At 51.3% G+C, this 19,361-nt stretch overlaps 1 protein-coding gene and 1 non-coding gene across 2 annotated transcripts; one reads left to right on the top strand and one right to left on the bottom strand.

The window, feature by feature from the left end:
- Window positions 1-4,436: 4,436 nt before the first annotated feature.
- Window positions 4,437-11,882, top strand: CXCL14 (C-X-C motif chemokine ligand 14). The gene is made up of 4 exons (XM_061151344.1): window positions 4,437-4,712; window positions 4,892-4,997; window positions 8,649-8,762; window positions 11,741-11,882. The coding sequence occupies exons 1-4, from the start codon at window positions 4,649-4,651 to the stop codon at window positions 11,754-11,756; spliced, it is 300 nt and encodes a 99-aa protein (XP_061007327.1). The 5' UTR covers window positions 4,437-4,648; the 3' UTR covers window positions 11,757-11,882.
- Window positions 11,883-18,438: 6,556 nt separating this feature from the next.
- TRNAA-AGC (transfer RNA alanine (anticodon AGC)) lies at window positions 18,439-18,510 on the bottom strand. The gene has a single exon. It is a non-coding gene; the product is annotated as a tRNA-Ala (tRNA).
- Between the last annotated feature and the right edge of the window lie 851 nt (window positions 18,511-19,361).

Below are 19,361 nucleotides of genomic sequence, written 5' to 3'. Positions count from 1 at the left end.
GCAATGGGGTCTGAAGACTGACTATTCGAGCTGAGGCTTCAGTAAGAAGAGGGCCAGCTGCCCACATCTGGCTGGGGAAGAGCAGTTTGGGCAGAGGGGCTAGCAGGTGCAAAGCTGCTGAGACGGGGACAGGGTGGACACTTGTGAGGGGTAAGACAAGGCTGTGTGGCAGATGCTGGTCACGAGACCCCATAGAGACCTGCTGGGGATTTGAGTGGGGCTCTGGGTGAGCTCAGGAGCAGAAGGGCTATAAGTAAGGGGTCCTCCTGAAGATCACTGTGCGAGGAGCAGGGACTGGAAAGGGGCAGGAGAGGCCTCCCTCCCACTGCCACCTGGTGACCTCCTTCCCATCCTTCCAGTGCCAACCCAACAGGCACATCCCCGGTCAGATCATAATACCAGCTTCCCTTTATCGCATCTAGCTCTGAGGTAATCTCATGTGTGCCTCTGGTCATTTGATTAATGTCTTTCTTCTCCGCTAGACTCTTTGCTCCTTAGGGTCAGGTGCACATCTGCCTCATTCGTCCTCACATATTTATGTCATTTGGTGGCACCGGGTCTTGGTTGTAGCATGCAGGATCTCTAGTTGCAGCATGCGAGCTCTTAGTTGTGACATGTGGGATCTAGCTCCCTGACCAGGGTTTGAACTCAGGTCCCCTACATTGGGAGCAGAGTCTTAGCCACTGGACCACCAGGGAAGTCCTTGCCTCTGCTCATCTTAAATCCCCAGCACCATGCAGGGAGCCTGGCGTGCAGTGTGTGCTCAATGGATATGAACACAAGAAGACCCTGGGGCAGATTCCCAGGGCCTCAGCCCATTTTCAACTTCCTCAAGAGATGGCTCCCCACTTCTGCTTCCTCCCTCCTCTATGCTCCGACACTTTTCATCTGCCTCTTCTGTAGAACCCAGCACAACTGCAAATATCTGTGGTGCTGTCACACACACACACACACACACATGTGCACACACGCATACCCACTAGACTGAGCTCCAGAGGGCAGGGCATGTGTGTAGTCCTTCACTGTATGCCTAGGATCTCCTCAAATCATGTGATGCCATTGTACATGCAAAGAAGTACCTCACCCATTTGAACCTCCACCTACTCAAAGACTTCCCACTTGAGCTTGATAAAAACTCTGTGCCCTGAAGTTAGGGTCAAACCCCTCTTCCCTCTCCCAGTTGAGCAGCCTCACCCACAGACCCACCAGAAGCAGGGGCCCCTGTCCTCCCCTGGACCCACAGTCCCAGAATTGCTCACACAAACAGGGATGAGGCCTATCTGCAAAGATACAATGGCTGTATTTTGCAAACCAAAAATGCAAAATGTATTTTGCATACACAGACTAAGGCTTAAACCTGGGGAGAAAACACTGGAATGTCTGACCTCTGGTCTGGTCCAGAAAGTTGGAAAAATGTGGCCCCTATTTTTAGGGTCAACCACTTCCTCCTATTACAGAACAGTGCCCATGGTCCCTAGTGCTGTTAGATCCCACTTAATTAATCAGCATACTCTTGAAATAAATATGATAAAAATAATTTTGTTAAATATATATATATATATATATATTCCAGATGCTCTGCAAAAGTCATATATTAAAGAAATTCCCTTTGGAGAATAAAAAAGTACTATATTTTTGGAGGGCAATTTGCATTAAAAGCCTTAAAATGGGCATGCACCAAGGCCTAGTGATTATATTTCTGAGATATGATTCAAGTTTTAAAGGGCTATGGCAAAATTGAGCTACAAGAATATTTGTCATACAGCTCTGCTTGTAAAAGTATATCATTCAAAAATAACCCAAATGTCCAACAGGGAGCAAGTAATTAAAATAGTTATGTTGCACCCATACAATGAAACATACTGCATCCAAAATACTAATAATCATAGCACTTATTGAGCATTTACTCTGTGCAAAAGATCACCTTAAAAGCTTTACATGCACCATCTCATTTAATTCTCATCAAGCTATAGGTACCCTCGTCATTCCCATCTCACAGATGAGAGAATCAGTACCTAAAAGGGTTAGGTTACAAATCAAGGTCACACAGCTAGTAGCTAGGACTCACACCCAGGCAGTCTGACTCCAGACACCAAGCTCTTAGCCATTATACTATATGGCCTCAAACAATACCATTAAAAGAGATATTGTAGAAGCAAGACCAGTCACATGGGACAATGCTGATGATGTAATGATAGGTAAAACAAGACAGTTATTATATAGGACATGCAAGCTGATCCCACTGATGCACATGCATGGTAAGCAAAACAGAAGGGTTTGCAAAGATAACGCTGTAGCATCTTGGTGTTGACTGCTGAGTGGATGGAATTACGTGTGTATTTTTTATGTTTTCTTAGGCTTGTGTTTTCTGATTTTTCCATAACAAACATGCTAATTTTGTATTTTTAAAATTTAAAAAAATTAACATAAATGACAAAAATCACTCCCTTGCACTTCTGCTCTGCATAAACCCAAGTGCCCACCTGTTGGCCTTGCTTTAAGTATAGAGATCACTGCTTGCATAGGATTCAGGACATGGCCTGAAGCCCATTCACAGGCTCTGCTGGCTCTTCATGGCTCAGCTTCCCCACCAGGCAGCCAAGGCTCTTTCGGGAGGAAGAGATGGCAGAGATTCTTCCCATCCTACCCCTCAGCAGCCTGCTCCTCCCATCCCCCCAGGATCCTCTCTGGCACTTTCGCCCCCAGGGAGCCACTGAACGGACAGCCCAGAGCTGCGGGAGCTGCCAGAGCCTGGCTGCTTCTGCCCTGGCTCCAGCTCTGGTCTGGAAGCCAAGTCCAAGGACCCTCAGAGTCTGAGACACTCTGTCTTCTGTTGCCGGGTCTTTCAAGGAAATGCTTCACCAAGTGAAGAGCACGCAGGCCTGAACGAAGCCAAATGGCCCAAGGACAGGAGCCCCAGGTCTGCAGCCACACTACCAGGGCCCCTCCTGGCCTCACCTGCTTCCTGGCTATGTGATCTCGGGAAGGTCATTTTTCTCTCTGTGTGGGTACTCAATTGCTTCAGTCGTGTCCAACTCTTTGTGACCCCACGGACCATAGTCCACCAGGCTCCTCTGTCCATGGGATTCTCCAGGCAAGAATACTGGAGTGGGTTGTCATGCCCTCCTCCAGGGAATCTTTTGGACTCAGGGACTGAAACTTCATATGTTATATCTTCTGAATTGGCAGGTGGGTTCTTTACCACTAGCGCCACCTGGGAGGTCCTTCTCTCTGAGCCTGTTCCAATGATACCCATCAAGTAAAGAATTTAAAATACCAACTTGGAAAGAAACTTGTAAAAAAAATGGAATTTTATGTGTGTGTGTGTCTATATATATATATAGACACACATCAACACGACTGAAGTGACTTACAGCACAGCACATACACACGCATATACACATGTATATACACACACATATATACTATATATAAGTATACATAATATATCATAGATATACATAAAATAATTATGCCAATAGGTAACATTTCCTGGGCACTAACTACTGGTCAGGTACTCAAACACTTTCCAGCTCTGATCTTACAGAATTCTCACAGCTGCACTGGGACTCCTCCCACCCTATAGACGATTAGAGTGGCTTAGAGTGGTTACGTCACCACCGGTAAGTCATGGAGCTAGAATTTCTGTCATCATGCCTGGATTCACACCACACCATACATCCTGGCACAATGTCCACAGCATGGACTTCATCCAGATGGCTATCACTGTCATGTCTCCCAGGCCAGCCACCATCTAAGTTTTGAGAATGATGTGACAGTGGAACCTGTGATGGCCTGTGGAACCACATACTTTTAGAAGCCTTCCTTTCAGAGTAACCAAGCATCTCACACACGTTCTTTGAGCCAGCTCCAGGATCACGGGACACGGCTGCACTGCTGTACATCCTTCCCGCGACCACTCTCCAAACCTGGCCTGTGCTCTGGCCACGAGGGCTGCTGGCCCAATAGAGACAGCTCATGACCTAGAGTCAGGCCTGCTGGCACTCACACCTGGCACGTGCCCCAAATCCCTTTCAGGTCTCCTCGGAAAATCTGGGCCTCGGGCCTGGGTCTCCCCGCGCGGCTCACGACAGCAGGCCAGAGGGAACCATGCGAATCAGAAAAGCCCGTGCCTTTAAGCAGCCTCTCTCCACCGTCAAGTGGCGCCAGGCACTGGCTCTGTGTGCCTGCCAGACCCTGGGTGTGCAAGTGTGTGAAGGAGAGAGTGTGTGACAGCGAGAAGGTAGCGGACGTGAGCTTTGGAGGAGCGAGTGCGCGCGTGGCTCCGAGTGTGCGCTGCTGCGATCGCGGTCCGGGGCGGGCGGCGGGCGGGGAAGGTCTCCTCCCCCCTCCGCGTTGAGAAATCTCAGTGAGTCACCGAGTGGTTCTGCATATTAATGAGCTCGCTCGCAGCGAGGGCAGGAGCGGATTTAAAAGAGGCCTGGGCGGGCGGAGGGAGGCTGTGGAGAGAGCCCAGAGCCGAGCGCACAGCGCAGCGCGCTGCCACAGCCCCGAAGCTCCCACCGACGGGCGCAGCGGGAGTGAGCGGAGCCGGGAGGCGCGCTCCGGGCAGAAAGAGCCGAGCAAGGCGTACGGACGCGCGGGCGCCCTCCCCGAAAACCTGCTCGCGCCGCGCCTCTCGGCCAGCATGAGGCTCCTGACCGCCGCGCTGCTCCTGCTGCTCCTGGCGCTGTGCGCCGCGCGCGTGGACGGTGAGTGCCTGGGAGGTCCCTGGGCGCCGGCCCGGCCCGTCCTGGAGAACCCCCAGCGCCAACCGCTACGCGTCCCGGGATCCCCGGAGGCTCTGGGCGGGCATCTAGGGTGGTCAGTGAGTTGCGACGGAGACCCCGCGCGCAAGTGAGCGATCCTCCGCGCGCTCTCTCTCTTTCAGGGTCCAAATGCAAGTGCTCCCGAAAGGGACCCAAGATCCGCTACAGCGACGTGAAGAAGCTGGAAATGAAGCCAAAGTACCCGCACTGCGAGGAGAAGATGGTTATGTGAGTTCTCGCTCTTCGCCGTGAGCCTGTGCGCGCTGCTCTTAAACCCGGTGCTGGGGCACAACTTGGGGCTGGGTCAGCCTAACAAACCTTTCTCTCAGCCTTTGTCAAGGCCTTGGCGAGCCTTTGCAATTGCCCAGCGAGTCCTTAGGACGCTGGCATGGCAGTCTGGAAGAGTTTGAAAAAAAGGGTCACAGTACTGTGCTCCGGAAACAGCCTCTTCCCCGAGTTCACCCTTGCTAGGTTTCCGACGGATAGCCTAGGTGTGGCACAGCCTACCTTTCTAGGGCAATCCCAGGTTAAATGGTTTCCCTGTGCCAACTTAGAACAACCAGATTGAAGTCACTCAAAATACACCCAGAACTATTAAACTTGAGCCCAAACTGTGAGGCGTGCTGCCTTCCTGTTACTGGGGAGAAGATTAAAACAAACATTGTCTGAAGTCCTAGGAACCTCCTTTCAGGGTTTTTTTCTGGATGGGGGACTATGGCCATCTGGTTTTTGGCTTCCAGCGATTCCTCAGTCTTCCAACACCAGCTGGACTTCTGCGGGTTCCTGTGGAAAGGGTTCTGCTGGGGTTAACATGCCATGAGGCTGGAGCGCTGCTTGGTGGGGATGCAGAGAATATTTTAAAAAGTGGGGCAGAGCAAGAGAACACTGAGTTTCCTTGCTTCTCTGCCTTCCCAATTAACCACTTGAGGCCAGCACCACTGTTTCCCCATCAATACGCTCTTGGCCAGGAAGGGAACCCTTGGCAAACCTGCTACCAAATATCTGCCACGGACCATTGGCCCCTCTTCCCCTCCCCCAGAAACAGGACACACTTTATTCTCAGTCTGGGCAAGTGCCTTCCATTCACTGGCCCTGCTGGCCCAAAGGCCTCCGAGCAGTGTCTGCACGGCAGCTCCCACCCTGCTACCCCCTCCCACTGCCACCTGGGGGCTGCACAGTGGGGCTGAAGTTAGGGGAGTTCAGAAAATACTGGGCCTGAGCTGAATACCTCTGCCTTCTTTCCTGGGTACCTAAAGTGACTCCTGTCCCCGCCCCTTACCTTGCAGACCAAGGTCCAGAAAAACTGCCAGAAAAGGGTGGGGGGCCGGAGGTCACACAGTTGAGGGAAGAGCTACAAGCCCCTTGGGGTTTTCAGCTCTCTCAGGCTGAAAATGACAGGGACATGGCAAGTTAACTCTGCATTCCTCACAGTGCTGAAGGATGCCCCACACACCAAGCTGAGCTACTGAGTCCTCACAGGAGAATGGAATAGGATACAAGGTGTAGTGATATCTCCAAAGGACAGAACCTGCCATCAACAGGCTTGCTCTTTTTCATGGCCACACTTTTCAGAATAGAAAGGAAACTGACAGCCAGGCAAGTGTGTGAGAAGACTTAATGTAGCCTTGTGAAAAGTTGCAGGGGTCTCAGGAGACCCTTGCACACAGTGACCCTCTTCTAAACCTCCACCTCACACCCAGGACCCAAGCCCGGTCCCTGAAGAGCTGGAGGTCTTCTCTCCTCTTAAGCTCCTAGGGCTCCTCAGACTGCATGAGGGACCAGCGTTTTTGGCCAAACCAGGTTTTTAGCCCCAAAGCTGAACTAAAGGAAGTTTTCCAGCTCACCCTGTGTCATCTAGACATCTCTGATGAGGCTCAGGGTGCAGCCTGCTTTGCAAGAGTGGGAGTCCTTGCACTTAGAAGGATCCAGGAGAGTCAAGATTCTAGAAAGGGCAATCTGTTTCACGTACCCCCTGAGCTCTTGCTGAAACCCTCAATATTCCAGAACGGCTAAGCACAGGGACACAGGACCCAGAATTTCTGCATAATTGCTGGGGGCAGAAATCCTCATATCTTCACCCCACAATTAAGTTTCCAAGTCCCTGTGTTATGACTGAGCATTTGAGCTCCGTGGGGTCCTCCCCTGCTGCCCCGATCTTCAGGATTTGGAATCCTTAGCCTGCACACTGACCTAACTGAGGAGGGGGAGTTTATCTGGCTTGGCCACAGCCTTTTATTCCAAGTGCAAAAGCAGCATTGTAGGCAGAGAGCAACACACAGGCTAAATTCCTGTGGAGTGACCAGGTACTATGGGGGAGGGAACTGGACTCCACTCCACAGCAGTGCCCCATGCTTGAGATCTGGCACGAGGGACCCAGGCAGTCCCAGGTCTCATAGAGAGGGCTGGCGACAGCAGAACCCAGTCACCTGGCATTAGCACAAGGCCTGTCCCTGCCCTGGGAGGCTGAGGCCATGGTGAGGGCCCTGGAAACTTCAGAGCACAGGGAAGGGAAGAGAACAGGTTGCCCAGAAATACTCTGTCCCCACTGAGGTATCACGATTTGATTACCTCTCCCGGTCAACTGGCAGACCCAGAGTTCATGGCAACCCTGCTCCTTTCTAGAACCTGGCCCAGGCACCCTGACACTTCAGTAAGGAACCCACGGAGTGCTAGCAGACCTCACTCCCTCCCTTCCCACCCCTCCCACCCCAACCTCCAACCATCTCTCTCTGCCCCCTCAGCCTGCACCCCAGCACCCAGTCCACCACCATACCTCCCTCCTGCGTGCAACCTCCCAGGGAGTGACATCCTCACCTCTTACCTTCCCCTCTTCCATGTTCACTAGCTGGTCCCTCATTCTTGAACACCATCCTTCCTCCCCTACCCGAACTCCTGCCACCTTGGCCCAGTCCTGGCTGAGAAGGACACGGCAGTTCTGGGCAGCAGCCTCTCCTGCCCTCCCCCGCTCCCAGGCTGGACCTCACACCTTAAGGCTTTTCCTTGGACATCCTGTCTTCCATGACAATTGCTAATAACAGTTACTGTTCATTGTGCTAGGCAATTTACATAGATTATATCTTTAATCATCTCAATAACCCTAAGAGGTAGGTCCTATCATTATATCCATCTTATGGATGAGCAAACTGGATTCAAAGAGGCTCCCACAGACAGATCTGGGATGCAAACCCAGGCTCTACACTCTGTACAAAGCCACCTGCTTCTCTACCACGTGGCTAGATCTCCACTGGTGTTGGGACACTGGTGGATAGAGGCCTGAAGGGCGGTCTTATTTTCCTGCCCAAGGGTGAGATAACTGGGACTTCACACTCAGGAATCAGAATGGGCTTCAAGGCCAACAAGACTCAGCTTCAAGGTCAACAAATGCCCAGCCCCAGAACAATCTACAGAGGATACAGGGAACTAGGGTTTAGAAGATCAGACAGAGACCACCGCACACTCAAGCCCAGCCGTGGAGTACCTCAAATCCAAGGAATGAGGTCTTGGCATGTGTACCATGCTGGCGTTAGCTCTTTCACCTCTCCATCCCAGATTCGGAGGAGCTGAAAGGGTCCCCTGACATTTGTTCCCTAAGGGAGGCATGAGTGCTGTGGTGGGTGGGGAGGGACTCTCCCAGACTCTGGGGGCTCCAGGAGAAAAAGTGAGAGCCCATCACTCTGTACAAGGTTAGACCTGAATGTGGAGTCAGAGATTAAGGGGACAACCAGAAACTTTTATGAAAGAACCAGGGAGTTTGCATGTGGGTAGGGTTCTTTGAAAGGAGGGAGGAGGCCACAGTCTCTCAGTGCCCTGATTGGGAGCCACACGGAGGGGCTGTCATTCAGGCTTCTCCATCCTCTACCCCACCATCCTCCATTTCAGCATCACCACCAAGAGCATGTCCAGGTACCGGGGTCAGGAGCACTGCCTGCACCCCAAGCTGCAGAGCACCAAGCGGTTCATCAAATGGTACAACGCCTGGAATGAGAAGCGCAGGTATGGCCCACTGCCCCTCACCTTCCTTCTCACCATCCTACCAAATCCAGATCCTCAACTCCCTCTAGGTCATCTAGCCCTTCTAAGGCATGAACACCCACCACAGTTGTCACAGTAGGCAGGTAACCAGACGCTGCTTACATACTCCCAGGGACAAGGAACTCACCACTTAGTGCTACATTTACTGCTCTCTTGGACAGCTGTAAGCATTGAAAATTGATCCTTTAGTGAACTAAAGTTTGTCTCATTCTATTGTGATATGTGATAGTCTTAATTCCTCTCTTTATTTAAGTAACTTAAGTTTTCTGACCCCTAGTTTCCCCCTGTCAGATGGCTGGATGAGCACCTGGCATGGATCTCTCAGTGATTTGTGTGGTTTGGTGAAACACAATTGCTTAAGGTTCATTAACTCTAAAACTGGCTACAGCCACAAGATGATGAGGATAACTCCTTGCCAACCACACCGTCTTCCCTCAAGGTGCCCCACAAGCCCCCCCTGCTGCCCAGAAACCTGATAAAACTCTTCTGCTGCAGGTGCAGGGAGGAACCTTTGGCTTGACCCTTTAAAATCAGAGCCACTCTTACCCTAGGGGGCAGCAACAGCCAGATGACCAGAGCCCTGAAACAGATGTCTGTCCTCTCCGGGCTGTTTCCCCATTTTCAGAAAAGAGCTTTCAGAGTCAGATCTTCCAGGCTGTGATCTCCTAGGGTCCCATGTCTGGCCTCAAAGGGCAGACAACTTCCTGGCTCCCCTGTGCTTCCTAAAGGTGAGCCTGTCCTGGAGCTGACCTGCCTCTCACACACTCAGAGCCTGTTTACACTGTGTTCGCAGAGCATGATTAGGGAAGCGTGCACACACATGTACACATGTGCATGCACACACACAAACACACACACACACACACACACAGAGGTGAGCTCCTCAGGAGCTGGTGCCTGCACCTCATCCCACAGCGGGGCTCAGTGGGGGTGGGGAGTGACTCGCCTGGGAACACAAGTCAGGAAGCTAGGTCTCCTGGTGTCACCTTCCCCTCCTACAGCGGTGCCAGCCCCGCCCTCCTGCCCCACTTCCACCTACCAGCAGGCCCTTCCAGCCTAAGCTCTGCCCATGACCTCTCCCATATCTGACGCTTGGGCCCATCCCCAGTACCTGGGCCTTTTGTGCTGCTCCAAAATTGCCTCATCTGCAATTGCTTGAAATAGAAAGTGATGAGAGAGAGAGGTTATTTTCTATAAAGTCTGATGAGAATGAAGCCCTCTTTCTGGTCAGGGCAGGCAGCTCACATGACACACACAGGACATGTCCTGTCCAGTCACCCTCCGGGCCCTGCGTCATCGAAAGTGGAACAAGGCTACTGCAGGGCCAGTTCACAGAAGCGCTGGCAAGTCTTCGTCACGTTGCTGGGAGATTCAGGCTTTTGTGCACTTTGTCCCCTACCCCTCCACCTAGGGCCACAGCTTTGAGGGAAAGGGGGCAGGTCTGGCCCATGCAGCCCTGCTCTTTTTGTTCCTGCAGATTCCATGGATGAGAGCATAAGGGCACCTCTGCTCCCAGGCCTCCCATCACTTCCTTACAAAATGAGTTCATCCCTCCTTCCTAGCTCCCCAGGGGGCACTAATGGTAAAGAACCTGCCCACCAATGCAGGAGACACAAGAGACGTGGGTACAATCCCTGGGTCGGGAAGATCCCCTGGAAGAGGGCATGGAAACCCACTCCAGTAGTCTTGCCTGGAGAATACCATGGACAAAGGAGTCTGGTGGGCTACAATCCATAGGGTCACAAAGAGTCAGACATGACGGAAGCAACTTAGCACCACGTGCCCTCGTTATTAGAATGTCGAGGTGTACTGGAAAGGAATGTGGGCATTTCCTTGTCCTCCTCGTCTCACCTTCCTCTATCTATAAAGGTTGAAAATGTCTCCGTGGAGACAAAGGAACTATCTCGTTTTTTCTTGGCCACACTGCACTGCATGTGGAATCTTAGTTCCCCCATCAGGAATCATACCTGCATCCCTTGCATTGGAAGTACAGAATCTTAACCACTGGACTGCCAGGGAAGTCCCAATAAAGGAACTATCTTGAAGTCATCTTTGCAGAGAGAGAGAGAGAGAATGCTGAACCTCGAAGAGAGGCAGGGGAAGGAAGCAGCCAAGCCAGGCTATGGGCAAGACTAGAGAGCTCCCAGAAGCTCAGAGCCCAGAGCCTTCACTGCCACCAGAAGCAGAAGCATCAGGCTTTTGATTTCAGTGCATAATTACTCAGAAATCAGAACCAAGGGAGAGGGAGCGATGGACTCTCTGAATGTGCCATGTGGCCCCACGGCAGGCAGCCATGAGGCAGGAGGGAAGGAATTTAAGGACCTAAACAGAGCCGGCTGGGGAGGTGAGGGGGAAAGGCAGCTCGGGAGTGCTTGCAGGCCTGATAACTGCTAGAGGAAGTGACCTGGTGCCCCGGGCCTCGGTGACAGCTGCAGCCCCACCAACCATCCTTGGGCCTGAGGCACTGCCTTCTAGAACTGGGATTTTCTTTTTTTTTTTTTTTTTCTGGAGGACACGTATTATTGGACAAAACACAAAGATACAAGCCTAAATGGAGGGAGGGGGTGCCTCTATCCCCTCCCCTCTGCATCCACACTGGAGACAGATGTCATTCCCACCACTGATATGCAGTGTGCGTCGGGCTGACTTTTAAGTCTCCTGCACCTGGTCTCCTCATACACCAGGATGGTTTGCTTCCTAGAGCTTTGAGGATAAAAAGAAACTGCAGAGGTGGAGGCTGTTTAGAAAGGTCAAAGCTGGGTTTGGGGGAGCTTTCATGGCCGTGTGAGGGCCTCCTCTGTGATGTCCCTGCTTCTCCCCGGCTCCTGCGGTCCTGGGAGAGGCACTCCCCAGGCCAGGAGCAGAGCAGCTCAGACACCAGCCTGTGTGTTACCTGCCTCATGTCCTGAGCCACTGACATGGGTGTTTTCTCTTCCCAGGGTCTACGAAGAATAGGGTGAAAAGTCCCTGATGGGAAAACTTCACACCAGTTGGGAACAAGCAAAGGACTTTGCAGATTCAAAAAACAAACCCTTTCTTTCTCACAGGCATAAGACACAAATTAAATATTGTTACAAAGCACTTTTTACCGAGGGTCAGTTTTTACATTTTATAGCTGTGTGCAAAAGGCTTCCAGATGTGAGATCCTTCTTTCGTGCTCCAGATTTCATCACAAGCCGCCTTTTACTGAAAAGTGGGGAAACTCATGCCTTTCCTTTGTATTAAAAAAAAAATCCTTTTTTTTTTTTATTTGTCCAGACATCACTGTACATCTGAGCTTTATAAGCGCCTGGGAGGAACAGGGAACTTGGTTGAGACATTTCATAACAGCATCGCTCCCTTCCTAGTGCAGGAAGCTTCCGCTCAGAAGTCCTGGCGCCTTGGCACAGCGGCCACGAGCTCTCCTGGGCTCACGGCTGGTCACAGCCTTGGGGGGACTCGGCAGCGGCCCCAGTCACAGGGCAAGCCAGAGCAGATTTCTCTGCATCTGCTCTTTGACAAACTCGAGTTTGGCTGTCAGAGAAATATGCTTCATCCCTGTGGTTAATTTTTACACATCCTTGGAAACATTTCCAAGATCCTCGGATGGTGAAGCAGATAGATGGTCCTTAAGGAAGGGGTTGGGTCTTCTCTCCAACATGAGCATTTGTGAAAAATTCACCACTTCAATCTTTAATGTTTTGAAAGCCCCTGAAAATCTTAGGGGAAAATCAGTGAAAATCTTAGAAGAAAACTTAAATTTATACAAATACACACACAATATACAACTACAGACACACATGCTGTTGACGAGTCAGAGCCTTCAAAGCCTGTTTCTTTCCCTCTCGACAATGGAACATGCAATACTAAAGCAATCTCTCTGTGATTCCCCATGTAACCCTTCAGTGTTAAACAGTGCAGTCTTCTTCTGGTGCAGTCCTCTTTAAGATGACCACGGGCCCTTCCCTTTGTAAATATACTCTTAGGAAGGCCAGCCCTACATGGGCCCCTTCAGTATACGCCGCATTGCCCTATGGTGTCATATGCTATATAAATGTCAGGAACCATTAGCATTGCATGCAGGTTTGATATTCTTTCTAAGACAAAAAGGAAGGTAATAAAATATATTTGAAATGTACCAAAATTCTAGAGTACTGACTTTTTTTTTCTATTTAATTAAGGCAGGATGACAATCAAATGTTTACTACATCCTGAATAAACAGGGACAAAGGTACTGGGAAGGAAACTGGTGTTTCCCAGATACCAGTCAGCACTGTCACCACTGTGGAATGTCCTGAAGACAGAAAGCCAGGTCTCAAGGCTGTTGATTCTTCCCTGCCTGACTCCCACACCTAGGCCAGGTTCATCAGAACAGAACCGTAGGGTCAATTTAATGTTCCCACTTAGGGGAGGGAACAGAAGGGGACCAGACCAGGGCCCCAGGATTCTAGTGGGACTCAGGCAAAGGCAAGAAGTGCCCACCTGAAGGCCCCAGGGCTCCAGGACCAGGCTGTGTGGGAGCCACAGCCAGCATGATGTTGGGGGTCCCTTTCTGCTCCGGCAGGATGGAGATGATGTATGCACACACCTCATGGCGCTTCTGGAAACTGAAGGCGGCAATCCACGGAAAGCGCTCAGGATGCCAGGGCATGGTGAACACTCACTCAGTAAATGTGAGCTCCTTTAACATCCACAAAACCAGGCCACTTTGTGTTCTGCACAAACTGTCCACGGCCCCGCACCTAATGTATCCTGGTCAGCCAGGCCCTGAAACAGGCCCCACTGTGCCCACCTGGACCCCCACTCTCCACAGGACTGCCCAAGGGAACATGCCTGGCTCTGCAGTTTCTGTCCGCCTCACCAGGAGCCAGGCACCTATGTCTCTCCGCCTCTGAGGATGGCTTCCCGGCTCTGCCAGCACTTAACAAGGACGCACAGCAAGGACCCTGCCCGAGCACCTTCTCAGCAGGGTGCTACTGCCTCCTTTCTGTCATCTCCTGGCAATACCAAGTCCCACCAAGTGTGAGCCGGACAAAACTAAGGCCCAGAGAAGTTACAGAAGCTGCCCAGGGTCAGCCCTCACACCACTCCAATGGCTGGCAGTCTCTTTGCTGAGAGGAGCAGGACAGGGTGGGCCAAGACCACGCTGGGCAGGGTGACCGTGAATGCCTGGTGTGGTCCTGCTCTCCCTTCCTTATAGGGAAAGAAGGGCGACTAGACAGGGAAGCCACGGCACCAACAGGCAGAACAGAGGAGCCGCAGTGTGAGGGCGGGGGAGAGCAGAGGCCGGGTCCCTCTCCCCCAGGAGCTCTAAGACCTGCTTGACCCTCAGATCAGCACACCGTGCTGGGGTGGGGCCTCACCAGGACAGGGCCCCCATAAGAAACTCGACTGCAGGATCCTCCCTGGCCTCCCCCAAATCCCACTCTTCTCAAGCCCAGCCTTGCCAATGCAAAGGCCTCTCCACCTGACGGCAGACGACCGGGGGTGTAAGATTCTTGGTGCCAATCCCTGAGTTGCAAATTTTGCCCTCCACTCACTCTAGACACACAACTCCCCACCTGAGTTCAAGGTTCTAGTTTATCCCAGCATCTCTTCCTCCAGCCCTCCTGGTCCATGAGTCCTGTCCCTTCTCCAACCTCTCAAGTCACCAACTGGCTTCTTAATAACAGTAACAAAGTCCCTGGACAGGAGGTCAAGCAGTAGCCCCAGGCATTTGCCCTGCTGCTCATTCTCCACCCTCCCAGCAGTGCTGTGTTGAAGGTGTCCAGACAAGGGACACAATTTGCATGAGAAACACAGATAGTAAGAGTGAGAAGAGCTGGACTTCAAGCTCCAGGGTGTCAGCAGAAGGAGTGGAGGTCTTATGGGCAAACATCTCATCCCCTGCAGGGACTGTGTGCCCCTGGAGAACGGAGGTTGGGGGTGCTTCGTGGATGACCTGGACCCTGTCCTCCAACAGACAGGTACCAGCTGGGCCACTACGAATGGGCTCTCAGTCCCAAACTTTGCCAAACATCAAGAGGGCCCCGCAGTGCCAGGACCTGTGCTTGGCTCCAGGGAAATCGCCCTTTTTCCCACTTACAGAACTGCTTCTCATTGTTTCTCTTCTCTGAGCTTCCCAGCAGCTTTATGAGCATCCACTCACTGCATTCCAGAAAGGAGGGTGACTCTAGTGCAGCAAAGCAAAGCCAGGCTGCCTTCTAAGGGGCTCTCCTGGGCCCCCGGGGGAGGCATGAACATGCTCCTCAGCCCACAGGCAGACCGGGTCCCACACTGCTTCCTCACACATGGGCATACTTCGGGACCCAAACTCCAGGTCCTGGGCCCCCCGCTCTTCCCACAGGAAGGTCCTGAGCAGGCACACATGCTGCCCCAGACCTGACACCAGGACGACTGCATCCTTGGGGAGCTCCAGCCCAGTTCTGTGCTCCTCTACCCAGCCACACCTCCCTCACAGAGCTTTTCCTGATCCCCTTGGACCTGCAGCCAGAACCACCTACATAACTGGGGTCGGGACCAGCTACACAACTGCAAGCCTGGTACAAAATAAGATGCAAGGCCCTCTGTTCAAATTTTAAGAATTTCAAGATGGCAGCACCAGAGCATGAAGCCCCAGCACAGGGCTCTGTGTAGCTCTCACACCGCAAGCCCATGGCACCTGTCTTACCACTTAGGTATCAACTTTAGCAGCCATCTGATGGCCCATTTGGGTCCTGAGTTATTACATGACTTTTCCTATAATTTAATGCCTTTATTTGAACTTGAACAGCTAACAAGACAGTCTTAGATGCCAGGGACTATATCTTACACCTCTTTGTAAAAATCTCCCAGAACCTATGATAGCTCTTAGGACGTACTCAAGCACCAGGAATTAATCTTAGTTTCAGAGAGTCCCCTAAGAACATGCTTTCTGCACTCACTCACGGAGCCACCACTGTATGCAAACCCCTGTGCTAAGGGGAGCCAAGTCTTGGTGAGGTGCCATCCCTCACCCTCAAGGGCAGAGTGCAACATTCATGAGCCAGCCACTGCTCCATCATGAGGTATTTGCTATGTGTCACCAACTGCTGAATGCTGGGGACGACCCCTCTAGAAACAACAGGTCCACAATGGAGACAAAGAAGCTGCTGAAATTTCCTGTCGGTCTAACATTAAGCCAGAGGGCTGCAGAGCAGGCTCTAGGGACACCCCAAAGAGGTGTCCCCCCCAGTCTCAGAGAGGGGGCCCCCTCTGACCAAGGCCTATCAATCTGGAGCAGGCTCCTGGCAAATAGTAAGTTGTTCTCAGGCAATGGCAGGAAGTCCTGACTCCATCCTGTCCCTGACGTGGCCCATGACTCCTGGGTCCGTGTGCGATGAGACAGGCCAGCAGAGACAGAGGAGATGTGAGGGAATTCACAGGGGCCTCGGGAACACCAGCCACGCCCCAGGTGAGCATCCAGGGAGACCAGGCACAGCTCCAACCTCCGCTCCCAGCTCATGTCTCCCTTCCTCTCCCTCTTCTTCACCTCCTGTCTGGCTGCCAGGGAACCATGGCTGGGACCTCCCCAACCTCACTGGCAAGGAAGCCCACCACAGCTTTTCTGCTCACTCTCCCACGTGAAGAAGACACCATACTGCTTTTAGAGCCCTCCCCTGTGCTCCTGTTTTTGAAAAGTTGAGTAGATAACCTTGGAGGTCATTAAGGAAGCAATAAAACCTAAAGCATTTTTTTTACTCTTAAGGGACTTCCCTGCTGGTCCCAGTGGTTAAGACTACACACGATGGAGGGGGACTGGGTTCCATCCCTGGTCAGGGAACTAGATCCCACCTGCTGCAACTAAGACCTGGTGCAGCCCAATAAATAAATAAAAACAAATATTGATAATAGTGTGTTAAGGTAACATCTCCCAGCTTCCTCCACAACAGGCCATGACAATTCATGCCACCAGAAGGCAGCATGGAGCCAGTGAGCCTCAGCCAAGGGCTCTCCAAGTTCCCTGGGGGCTGTGTGAGAACAGTGACAATAGGAACTGGAATAGTCCTTACTTACTCTGAGCCAGACCCTGTGTTGAGACCCTTGCAGCCTTATCCCACGGACTCCTGGTAACCACCACAGCAGGGGGTGTGGGGGTCTGTCCTTTAGCTCCACTTTACAGATGAGGAAACTGAGGCTTAGCAAGGTGAATACAGATTGCCCATATTCACAAAGCGAGTAGACAGTAGACAGAGAATGTAAACCCTTGTGTTGGGCTCCAGAATAGGCTTCTGCCCCAAGAGGACATGCTGTCTTAGAGCTCCTGCCGACCTCAGCCAATGAGACTATACTGTGCCCTCACCCAGGCCTCACCTACTGTTTACTAAGTAGAGATTAATTGTCCACCGAACTTGGGCCACATGGCCAAGCAGCACAGCCCCATGTGCTTTGGGTGTGCCTCATTTTGTCTTTCAGAAACAGAATACTACAGCCACATGCTCCCCTCGGGCTTCTCCCACTCAGCCAACAAAGCAAAGTGAGCCCCACAGCCGTGGAATCGCTGCTCTGCCCCACCACTGATAGACACAAATTCAGCCTAAGTAGAAGCAGCCACAGATTTGTCCCAACACCACCAGGCGGCACAGCGGTAAAGAATCCACCTGCCAATGCTGGAGACGCAGGCGACTCCGGTTCGATCCCTGGGTTAGGAATATCCCCTGAAGGAGGAAATGGCAATCCACTCCCATATTCTTGCCTGGGAAATTCCATGGACAGAGGAGTCGCAAAGAGTCCATGGGGTTGCAAAGAGTCAAAACACAACAGAGCACACATGTACCAAATAAGTGGAAAAAGTAAAATGACCATGGTATCAAATTCAACGCAATGTTTTGGTTAGAAACAAGTTGAAACCATCAAGATGTTGACTTAAAAAATTAATTCAGAGCTGGATTTAAAATAATCAGCCTGTTTCACAATGAAGAGAGCTGATATTCTGGGAACAGTAGTAGGATGTCTAATTAGATGCAGATGAGACACTCATCTAATATTCAAGGATATTCCCCCAGGAGCAAAAGGGAAGGTGAAGCAACAGGCTCTTTCAACCCATTGTGTCTTTGAAAGCAGCCCTCACACAGGAATCATTTCTACATACAAAGGCTTTTGTCTCCTGGAAATAATGGCCTGAAAAGACAGACAGGAGTTAAGTATTTGCATCAGTAAAGTCAAAAAGTATCATAAACCAAGAAAATTATGACAGAAACAACATCCCTCAATTCCTTTACAGCTGCTAAGATATCAACCTGGCTGATTCCCATACTCTGCAGGGCAATAAAGTTTAATAAAAATAATAATAACAACCACCACCACCACCAATATTTGAGTGCTTTCTCAACAGACACTTTGTTAGTTAGTCCATTCTACAGATGAAGAGTTCCAGGCAAAAAGAAACTGAGTAACTTGGCCAAAGTCACCGAGTGGCCAAGTAGTCTTATGCTTAGACGCTCAGTTATGTTCGACTCTTTGCGACCCCATGGACTGCAGCCCACCAGGCTCCTCTGTCCATGGGATTCTCCAGGCAAGAATACTGAAGTGGGTTGCCATGCCCTCTTCCAGGGGCTCTTCCTGACCCAGGGATCAGACCCAGGTCTTCCTCATTGCAAGCGGATTCTTTACCGTATTAGCCACCAGGGAAGCCTGAAGATGGAGGTACTGGGGATTGAACCCAGGGCCTCATGCATGCTAAGCATGTGCTCTACCACTGAGCTATGCCCCCAGGTCTAGGCAAGTGGTCTTAAGCACAGTTAAATCTTGGTTTGGACACTCCTAGGTAGGATGACCCTATGTCCTGGTTTCCTAAGATAATCCAGGTCTAGGACAGTCATTCCAGTATAATTATGAAGAGGGTTCCCTTCCATGCTCTTAAAAGAGTTCTAGTGTGGTTGATAAATTATATGATCAGCCCACTTTCAGGGCCTGGTGGGAGAGTACATAGGGTGTGGGATTGTGCAGTGTCTAAGAAATAATTTCTCCCCTTGGACAATCTGAGCGAGTATGGGCCTTTGGGAAGTAATGGTGACCCTTAAACCCCACAGAGCACTTTAGAGAATCTTCCTGGGCCATCTTCTGGCTTCCCTGTTCCACCCTGGCCTCCCTCGTTTGCCAGACAAAGCTTGGAGTGGATGCCCATAGATTGTTTACTGGGGGGAGCCCCATCTGTTGAATAAAGACCCAAATCAAAATCCTTGTCCCCCTCTGTGTGTGTCTGTCCACATGGTATTCCCCAGACGAGAGTATCAGACTCTGGTTTCAGGAGAACAAAAGTCAGTTAAGCAGCTGTATTTCCCAGAGGACGGAGGAATATCTTTCCTTGACAATTAGGTTGGCATGTCCTGTAAGGGAGGGATCAGCTACTTCAGAGAAGTAGTAACAGGATATGGTCCTTTGACATCTTATTCCCCCAGTGAGCCTGGGGAGGGCTGATGCGTATCAGGAAGCTTGGGGAAAGCTATGGAGTCCCAAAAGTGCAAATCCTTTCCCTCACAGCAGTCCCAAACAATACATGACCCCTTTGAATGTTAGCTGTGGGCAAGTCTGAAGTATTTTCCCACCATAAGGCTACTGACT

Source organism: Dama dama, chromosome 9, assembly GCF_033118175.1.
Source record: "Dama dama isolate Ldn47 chromosome 9, ASM3311817v1, whole genome shotgun sequence".
Lineage (NCBI taxonomy): Eukaryota > Metazoa > Chordata > Mammalia > Artiodactyla > Cervidae > Dama > Dama dama.
Note: the sequence above shows the minus strand (reverse complement) of the source record. Positions and strands in the feature narration are given on the sequence as shown.